Raw genomic sequence first — 10,379 nt, forward strand, 5'->3', positions numbered from 1 at the left:
ATACTATTTAGGTACACTTTAGCGACAGGAAAAGGTGAGCATTGTTGGGCTGAATGGCCTGTTCTTGCCATTATGTTATGTTATGATTAAAAAAAAACTAAAAACTGGCATTTCATCCTGAAGTGGGATAGTGGGCCAAAATACTAAACGGAACTGATGATGCAAGGCCACCCTGCAGTAGCTGCTCATCTGCTCTGTCGCAGGTCTGCTTGGAGCCCATATAACTCTGACTCTTTATTCCGCTGGGCCAACCCCAGGGCAGCCGCCGTCTGTAGCAAATTCCTCTCCTCTGCTGTCAAAGAGATTTGTGCAATCCTGCTACAAACTCCTGTAATACCGCTCTGCAACACAGGGGGACCAGTCAGGACGACAACACGCGATCCCTGCAAGTCTGCACGGCAGACCTGGGTCAAATACTTGTCTGTGCTCGATTAATCTTGTCTGGTCCAACTGAGCCAACCAAGGCGACTAGAAGGCAGGGTTTGCATTTCTTGAGAGTATTTCAGAGATTCCAATACACCAGACAAGTTCAGTAAAGCATCCGAAACAATGACATATTTGACCCAGTTCTGCTGCACAGTAGTACTGTATGTGCAACTGTGGTAGTACTATCCAGCCCCTCCAAAAGTATTGGGAAAGCAAGGTCAATTTTCTTTGTTTCTGCTCTACACTGAAGACAATTGAGTTTGAGGTCAAAAGATGTACATGAGATGACAGATCTGAATTTCAGCTTTTATTTCCTGGTATTTGTATCTAGTTTGTTGAACAACTGAGAACATATCACCTTTTGTATCAGACCACCCAATTTTTAGGTGAGCAAAAGTATTAAAACGTGACGGACAGGTTTTTCTTGTTACCCAGATGTGAAGCTTAGAAAAGAGGGGAAATAGATTAGAGCCACTGCACAAGCATGGGGGAATGTCCTGAAAAAGACATACAGAGCAACAGACACTGAACACGTCGATCAAGGAAAACAACAGCAGTTGTGAGAGTTGTGAAGAAAAACCACAAAACATCAGTCAGTGACATCACAAACAATCTCCACAGGGCAGGGATGAAGGTATCTCAATCAACCTTTTGAAGAAGACTTAGATAGCAGCAATATAGAGGCTATACCACAAGATGCAAACCCCTCATCAGTAGTAAGAATCGGAAGGCGAGATTACAATTCGTAAAGAAGTTCAGAGATGAGCCACTACAGGAACAATGTTTTATGGACTGATGAAGCCAAAATTAACCTCTACGAAAGGGATTGGAAGGCCAATGTGTGGTGAAAATATGCTCATGATCCTAAACATACAAGCTCATCTGTGAAGCACGGTGGAGGAAGTGTCATGGCTCGGGCTTGCATGGCTGCTTCTGGAGTGGGCTCACTAATCTTTATTGATGATGTTAACTCATGATGGTAGCAGCAGGTTGAATTCAGAAGTCTACAAAAACATTCTGTCTGCCAACTTACGTACAAATGCGTCCAATCTAATTGGGAGGAACTTCATCATGCAGCAAGACAATGACCTAAAACACACTGCCAACACAACAAAGAAGTGGAAGGTTTTAGACTGGGCAAGTCAATCACCAGACCTTAACCCAATTGAGCATGCATTTCAGGAGGAGATTGAAGGGATTGCATTGGCCTTGCTGTTCCAATACTTTTGAAGGGCACTGTATATGGAATTATGTATGGTAGTACGGTTTGTTTGAACTTGTGTGACAACTAGCTCATGTTAATTATGATGTCTATCTGTATTAGTTGGTGCAATACATCACGTCAATGTATATGCAGGGATGATGAAATAACAGCCCTTGAGGGCTGAGAACTCCCTTTACCTGAAAGCCAGGTATGAAGGTATGGCCAATCAGTAGCACTAATTGTTGAGTAAATTACCCAGGAGGGCTGGATTTGGATTGGAGGACCAGATTTGATGATCCCACATATATCCACACAGGTGTCTGTGCCAGTTAAAGGCAGTACTGACCAGAGTCTGGCTGTATGTAGGAGTGTCTGTGCCAGGTTAAAGGCAGTACTGACCAGAGTCTGGCTGTATGTAGGAGTGTCTGTGCCAGTTAAAGGCAGTACTGACCAGAGTCTGGCTGTATGTAGGAGTGTCTGATCAGGAAGTCCAGAAGCACCATTGCGCAGTTGGGTTTAAAGTCCTCACTCACCAGCACATCCTTTGCCTGAAAAGGACACACAGGGCACGCTCACACAGGGCGCTCACGCAGGGCACGCTCACGCAGGGCACGCTCACACAGGGCACGCTCACACAGGGCACGCTCACACAGGGCACGCTCACACAGGGCACGCTCACACAGGGCACGCTCACACAGGGCACGCTCACACAGGGCACGGGCACACAGGGCACGCTCACACAGGGCACGCTCACACAGGGCACGCTCACACAGGGCACGCTCACACAGGGCACGCTCACACAGGGCACGCTCACACAGGGCACGCTCACACAGGGCACGCTCACACAGGGCACGCTCACACAGGGCACGCTCACACAGGGCACGCTCACACAGGGCACGCTCACACAGGGCACGCTCACACAGGGCACGCTCACAACAGGCACAGTACACAGTTGGCGCAGAAAGTCATCGAATCTTGAAAATTCATCACATTTCAAGTGTCCGAATGGATAGATGGTACTCTGGGTAAGTGGAAACATACGAAGGCTGGAGCGGAGTCTGACCTGCTCGATGGAATAAAGGAAGAACTCCTGCACCTCGCCATCACCGATCTGAGGCCTGAAGTGGGCGGGAAGCTCCAGGTCAAACACAAACTGACTCTCAGGAAACACCCCCTCTTCATCCTCATAGGTGTAGCTGAGAAACAGGCAGGGTTAGCAACACAGGGCAGACAACCTCCAGAGACATCTATGAGCACTGCACATCTATATTGGGGTGTCTGGGCTTATTCTAAAAAGGCCAGTGGGGGTGCAGGTTTTGTTTTAGCCCTGCACTACAATACTTTGTGCACCAAACTAACTACTTATGGTCTTCAATCAAGACCTTGATGAGTAGAATTATAATCATTAGGTTTCTTAGTTCTGGGCTAAAACTAAATCCTGTACCCACACTGGCCCTTTTTGGATAGGATTATAACATCCTGCATTACACTTCCTACTGAAAACAGTTTGCACAATTTTTGCAACGTTCTTTTAGACATGATAGCAGGTGGATGGAGGAGATTGTCAAGGAGTCACCTGATGGTTCCCACAGGATGAGCAGTCTCCGCAATGCATGCTGGGATACATGCTTCCTCTTGACACTCTTTGATCAGGGTCTGTGTCACGCTGACTCCTGCGGCCACGCCACCAGCTGCCTTTCAAGACATTTGCATTTACATTTTAGTCATTGGCAGACGCTTTTAAACCAAAGCGACTTACAAGTGCATAGGTTCTTCCACAAGTTAAAGCATCACATCCATAACTAGTAAAATACACATGAAGTGCTGTTCTAAACAAAAAATACAGTCATAAGTGCAATTATTATTATTATTATTATTTTCTTTTTAATATCAGAAAAGGGGGGGGGGGATCAGGAGGGGAGGACTAAGGTACAGGTACTAAGGTACAGTTTGAAGAGAATCACCATAAGTGTTAATCACCATCTCCCCCTACTATCCCAGATTTCCAGTGGGGTTAGTCACAAGGTTTGTGTAGTACTGGCATACTGGGCATGGTCGTCAGGCCAGGCTAATGGTTCCAGAAATCCACACGTGACCATTGGCACTGACCAGGCATTAACACTGACAACCTTAGTCAACGGTGTGGTACATGCGGTACAGGTGTTCTGTGCATGAAGGGTTCTGTGGATGAAGGGTTCTGTGGATGGGGCACTTTAGTTAGACCATCAACTGAAATTGATTTGGAGCTTCAGCACAGAAAGAAATTTGTGCCACTAGGGAGTTCTTTTTTGGGTTTTTTTTTACCTTGTGCTACCTGGGGGCTTAGGGCTGGTATTTCCCACTTTTTTTGTCCAATCAGAATGGAATTTCACCCCAACCTGTGCCCTACATGATAGGGCATACACATAGTGTAGTGTGTGAGTTATACATAGCATGTGAGGTATCTACAATGCGTCTTGTACATGCAGCATTTGACTTGTAGTATACATCAGGGGATCATCAAATATGCCCCTCGAATCAGCCCTGGTTCTCCTTTCTTCTGGGTAATTAAGAACAAACAATTGGTGGCAAGACTGTCTTCACACCCACCTCCCATGTCAAAGGGAGGATGGGAAACCAGCAGTTCCCATGTATCTGGTATCATGAATGTTATATGTTGCATGTTGGGTGATCAATGGCTCTCAAACCTCTGGGCAATATGGGCTGCATATCCCATCATGATGGGCCAGTGAGAAAAAAAGTCAGTTCACAAACCATAGAATTTACATGAATACATAGTCTGTCAAGTCAGTAAATAAACCTTTAACCATAGGAATACCTATGAATACAAAGGTTTTCAACCAACATAGGTGAAGTGTGAGGTGAATACATTTCACCTGTGTTGGTTGACAGCATAGTAATATGTATTCATAGGTCAAAAAACACAGAGGTAACATGTGGGGTAAACCAGACTGGCAGTACCAGATTGTCAAGTTTCCCAGGGTAGGTCTGTTTCGTGGACGACCGCCGAGCCAACCAAACGGTGATCTCGCCATCCGGTCCTCGAGTGTAACCATTCACATGGACGCCATACCGCTTCACCCCAAAGAGGCCTGCACACACACACGCACATGCACGCACACACGCACACACACACGCACACGCACACGCACAAACACAAACACACATCATGTTAAATTTACAATGGTTTGCTGTAGGTCCATGTAGCTCAGAAAAAGGATGCTGTACTCAAGACTTACTAGTCGCAGCTCTCTCCATACACATTAGTGGACTGTCACAGTATCTGGCCCTTACGTCATACTTCTAATGGAAAAACACAAACAGACAGCAATAATAATGCATTCTTCAGTCTCATCCCATCAGACAGGTAAAAGGTATATCTCACCTCCTCTCTCTCCTCAGACAGGTAAAAGCTACATCTCACCTCCTCTCTCCACCCCCGCAGACAGGTAAATTGGTTCTCCTCCCGCAGGGTCTTGATAACACCATGCAGAGCCTCTGACCTCCTGCTGTAAGAGTCCAGGCTGGCACACAGTGCTATGGCACCCCCCTGTGGCAAGGTGAACACTTGGGGGAATCGGATCAGTACCGGCGCCACTGTGGCAGGTATCCATCCCACCTGCACCCCCTCCACCTCAAACTTTAGACACCGCGAACGACCGGAACCTGTACACACAATTACATAAATCGACATTTGTCAAACCAAGCAACATTTTTCCAGTCTTCAACTGTTCCGGTTTGACAAGTACCCACTGTACCCTCGGTTTCCTGTTCTTAGCTGAAAGGAGTGGAACCTGATGTGACCTTCTGCTGCTATAGCTCATCCACTTCAAGGTTTGACACGTCATGTGTTCAGAGATGCTCTTCTGCATACCACTGTGCAACAGTGGTTACTTGACTTGCTGTCACCTTCCAGTCAGCTCGACCCAGTCGGGTCCTCTCCTGTGACCTCTCTCATTAACATGGCGTTTTCGCCCACAGAACTGTGTATGGTTTTCCTTTCTGTCACCACACCATTCTCTGTAAACTCCAGAGTAGTGGTTCCCAAACTCAGTCCTGGGGAACCCCTGTGTATGCTGGTTTTTGTTCCAACCATAATTCCAATCACAGAACTTTAACAGAATGTTCATATTGTGCTTATTTTGCTATATTCCAAGCTATTACATAAAGGCAACTTATTTTTAACTGATCAAATGAAAGACTGAGGTGAATCAATAGGCTCCTAATTGGTGAAATTCTGGACACCTGGCCACTAAAATTAACCATATGGAAGATGATAAAAATGAAAAAACAAAGCAAATGATAATGAGCCAAACCTGCATTGTGTTGATACATTTATGAAATAAACACGTGTTCAGCGACATAATTAAGAGCCCATTGATTAACCTCAGTCTAACATTCGATTTAAAAAAAACATGGGAGTGTTATTCTTCATGGCATGCATAACTATGTCTGAGAAAATGTGGCTTAAGAGGGTAAATAATCCCTCTGAACATAAAAGCTAAATAAAAAAATTAACAACTTGTTAAAGTTCTGTGATTGCAATTGTCGTTGAAACAAAAGGACTGAGTTTGGGAACCACTGCTCAAGAGACTGTTGTGCGCGAAAATCCCAAGAGATCAGTGGCACCATCTAGCACCAACAATCGATCCTCACATTTCCTCCCCATTCTGGTTTGAGGAATCAAACTTTTTTTTTTACATTACATTACATTACATTAACGGCATTTGGCAGACGCCCTTATCCAGAGCGACGTACAACAAAGTGCATACCCATAACCAGGGATAAGTGCGCTGAAAGACCCTAGAGGGAAGTACAATTTCAACAAAGATAAGGACCAGGGCCTATTTGAATTTTTTTTTCATTTTTTTATTTTAACAAACAAATAAACAAACAGACAACAAAGCAAAAGTGACCAAACTTAACTAGCCAAACACTGCTTACCTAGCAAACTAAAAATACCGATAAACGAAAAAGTAAATCACAGAAATCACCTTTTGACCATGTCTGCATGCGTTTACGCATTGAGTTGCTGTTACATGATTGATTAGATACTTAGATGAATGGGCTGGTGAAAAGTACCTAATAAAATGGACAGTGAGTGTCTAATACATACACACACTTCACATGCAGAAGTCGCACATATGCAACAGTACTGAACTCGGAGCACACATCAAACATGGCGGAGGTGGACCCGAAACCCTATCCGATTCTACTAGGGTTCCAGAAAAACGTACTAACCATAAAGTAAGAGTGTAAAATAGTAAACACTTTAAACACCTAAAGTAAACACCATACACTTTACTTTAGGCTAAGTGTGGCATGTAAGCGTTGTTTGTGAAGATTACATTATTTTGGGACACCGCTAACAAACAAACTTGGACCGACCAAAATGCATTCGGAAGAAACGAAATTAATCGACATTTGATTAGTCAAACCTGGCAAACTGAAGTTATCCATTTTCCGAAGCAGTCGGAGTGCCTTCTCCGACCAGGAAAGCGAAGGCGCAGTCATTAAAAATCCCACGAAACGGTCTCATAGGAGATAGAAAATAGCCGACTCTTCAGACTCGAGTTATAAAAGTAAGATAGATGGCTGCTTCAATCTTAATCATAAAGTATCAATAAAGTACCAATAAAGTACTGGAGACAGGTTCTGTTTAACGGGTCCGCGGATTGGTGCATGAAGTCAGTTTATGGAGGCTGCCATGTTCGACGACGGGGCGTTTGACACAATGAGCATGCGCACTGAGTACCTAAACGTGAAGGAACGAATATTAACTCTTAGTACAATAGGTAATTTCGGACTTCTAACGGTCAAGAGGAATAGCAGCAACAAGCACCTTCAAACCACAACACTGTTTATCTCTCCCCCTGTAAATATTGGCTGTGGCGATTAGAATCAATTTTCAACCAATGAGCTTTAATTATTGTACAGTTATACAATGTTTTGGTAAAGAATGTTGGGCTGTCAACTGCATATATTGAAACCCGAATTTAAAGACTATAAACACAGGCAGAGGGTGAGTCAACATGTCAGTGAGCCTTTTTCAATGATAGGAATGGATTTACGATGGTCTTGTAACAATGTTTAACACAAATAAAATAATAAATCTTACCTATCGTACCTTTAACAAAGCACCCATGGCTCCCTGCCCCCTGGCATATTGTGCAAACATAGGCCCACTTTGTCTTGCAAGCTTACACTGGTTAATACACCCTAACATTGAGTACCCAAAGTAAATAAATGAATATTATATTACATTATATTATATGGTATATAAAACACTAATATAATACACTGGTAGAAGGGCATTGTGGAAAACATGGAATCTGACAATATTTCTACCTGTATGAAATAGTCTCTTTATTGCATATGGTAGCCATTTACAGAACAATGGTCTTGCATTGTATTAGCTTTGTAATAATCATATTGTGTAATGTAATATAATATTTATTTTTTCATTTTTTTATTTACTTACTTACTTTAAGGTGCACATTTTTACTGGGTATTAACCAGTATAAGTTATGTTTTTACACAGTTAATACTAGTGATGTGACAAATCATCAAATGTTACCATCCCATTTTGTCAACCATCAGCATGGGAAAAGCCTGTCAATTCAGAAGACACAGATGGTAACTGACTGTCACTAGTAATGGATACACAAAAAATGCATAAACAGATAAAAAATAAAACGTTGCACTACAAGGGCAAAAAATGGTTGCAAACTGGTTGCAAACTTACCAGGAAGAGGATGGTTGCAAACTTGCCAGGAAGAGGACGCAATGATTGCAAACTTGCCAGGAAGAGGACGCAAGCTCACACTGTCCCCATGGCCAGTAAGGAATATTGTGAGGGAGGACATAAGTAACCCAAGGATAACAGAGAATGGTTGCATCTTGGGGTCACCAAGTCTCAAAAAGAACCATAAAATGGTACCTCCATACCAACAAACTCTTTGGAAGGGTGGCACAAGCCCTTCGCAGGACTGAATCTGCCCTCCTTGTGTCAAATGACTTACTGTTGACAGCTGACTCCAGAGAATGCTCTATTTTAGTTTTGTTGGACCTTAGTGCTGCTTTTGACACGGTCGACCATGATATCCAAATTGACCGGGTTATGCATACATTCAAGGCACTGCCCTAAATGGTTTCCCTCTTATCTAAAGAATATGACCTTCTAAGTTAATGTCAAGTGCTCCTTGTCCTCTGCTTCTATTCCATGTGGAGTCCCCCAGGGTTGAATCTTAGGGCCTATTCTTTTCTGCCTGTACACAATGTTCCCCCTCAGTTCAATTGTAGAGAAATTCAATATTTCTGTTATGTGAACGAAATTCAGCTTTACTTCCCTTTAGAAGCAAATGACAAGTGTTCACTTAAGAGCCTGTCTGATTGTCTTGCTGACATCAAAGACTGGATGACTAAAAACTTTCTCCAGCTAAATAAAAGTAAGACAGAGGTGATCCTGAATCTATTTGGTTGTTGATTCAAAGAGAATATTTGATTGAATCCTCAGCAGCCTGCCCAGTGGTAAACCACCATAGTTATAGTAGCCATAGCAGAGATTAATGCATTGTGTGTTGGAAGCCTTGTCCGTGCATAGGTCAAGATACTGTTCTCGGTGATTCTGTGAATTTCCTGTCTTCTTCGGCTTTTGCAAATCATTATCTCTCCTTTAAAACACAGTTTTTGGGTAGAACTTTTTTACCGGAAGGTAATGTAATCATATGTATATAAACAGTGGTTGCCCTGACGATGGTCTGAAATGGAAAGCATTAAAAATCTGTTTTACAATATTCCACTTGCGTTCTGAATAAACTCTGCTAATTTTGCCATAATAACAATCAATGACTTATATAATTTGTATTTGACCATTTAAAAAGAAAAGAGAACTCTAAGTAGTTTAAGACTGTTATCTATCAAATAATGGCCCTTACACGTAAACATCACAGCAGCAAGAGCTTCAATGAAGTAGCCAACAAGCCTTGAACCCCTTGAACCACATTCTTTTCCACCTTTTGCGGACTGAGTCAATAATGAAATCTTTAAAGTTACAGTAATTGTCCAGAAGAATTATTTCCAAACAGTCAGTCACAGTTGCTGTAGCTTCTCAAATCAGCACCTTTTAATACGACAAAATATCTGCTTGTTTGGAACTCAAGATCATTTTTAATCTGCATTTTTCCCACTGCATATATAATGCAGAATACTGATATAAAGATATAAATACTGATATAAACATTAAACCCACCTGCTTAAACCAGTTTTTTCATGATTAAAAATGCTTTAAATTCTATAAACTTGTCTGTAAACACAATATTTAATTAAATGATATGTGTACTTATATAAGCGGACAATCATAAGTGAACTGCATTCAAAAGTTTAATTTCTCAATGAAAGTAGAAATCATGTTAGCTCTTTGGTCCGGGGGTGCATTGTCTAGTTATTTAAATATGTTGGTACACACTGGTGTTCATGATCACATCTTAACAGGTGCTCCAGGACATGTAGAATCTTTAAAAAAAATCTTTTTAAAAGACCACCCGCCATATTTAAAAATGTATCCATCTAATCCTCCATCAGTTTCACACTTCTTCCCTCCATTGGAATTACATGGCACTGCATGTGGTGAAACTTCTGTCGGGTTGGGTAAGCATATAAAGCTAAGCATAGAGCTCGTTAGCTATCCTGACACACCGATAGACATTCGATGGCTAGAATAGAATCGAAGACGACTGACTAGCTAGCT

At 42.5% G+C, this 10,379-nt stretch overlaps 1 protein-coding gene across 1 annotated transcript; it reads right to left on the reverse strand.

Annotated features, from left to right (window-relative positions):
- Nucleotides 1-295: 295 nt before the first annotated feature.
- On the reverse strand, nucleotides 296-7,144 carry LOC134015931 (uncharacterized). The gene is made up of 8 exons (XM_062455419.1): nucleotides 7,069-7,144; nucleotides 5,055-5,296; nucleotides 4,870-4,933; nucleotides 4,592-4,722; nucleotides 3,207-3,325; nucleotides 2,694-2,826; nucleotides 2,078-2,178; nucleotides 296-341 (listed from the first exon to the last, which is right to left on the reverse strand). Exons 1-8 carry the CDS (start codon nucleotides 7,142-7,144, stop codon nucleotides 296-298), a joined length of 912 nt encoding a protein of 303 aa, XP_062311403.1.
- Between the last annotated feature and the right edge of the window lie 3,235 nt (nucleotides 7,145-10,379).

The sequence above is a fragment of the Osmerus eperlanus genome, unplaced genomic scaffold, assembly GCF_963692335.1.
Source record: "Osmerus eperlanus unplaced genomic scaffold, fOsmEpe2.1 SCAFFOLD_405, whole genome shotgun sequence".
Taxonomy (NCBI): domain Eukaryota; kingdom Metazoa; phylum Chordata; class Actinopteri; order Osmeriformes; family Osmeridae; genus Osmerus; species Osmerus eperlanus.

What these genes read in the sequence shown, in the direction of transcription:
- LOC134015931 (XM_062455419.1), bottom strand. Translation starts at nt 7,144, where the DNA reads ATGACTGCGCCTTCGCTTTCCTGGTCGGAGAAGGCACTCCGACTGCTT. An exon ending in GGATAACTTCAGTTTGCCAG is followed by an intron (nt 5,297 to 7,068) that starts GTTTGACTAATC and finishes TTGTGTGTACAG; the next exon opens with GTTCCGGTCGTTCGCGGTGT. An exon ending in ATACAGCCAGACTCTGGTCA is followed by an intron (nt 342 to 2,077) that starts GTACTGCCTTTA and finishes CCTGTGTTGCAG; the next exon opens with AGCGGTATTACAGGAGTTTG.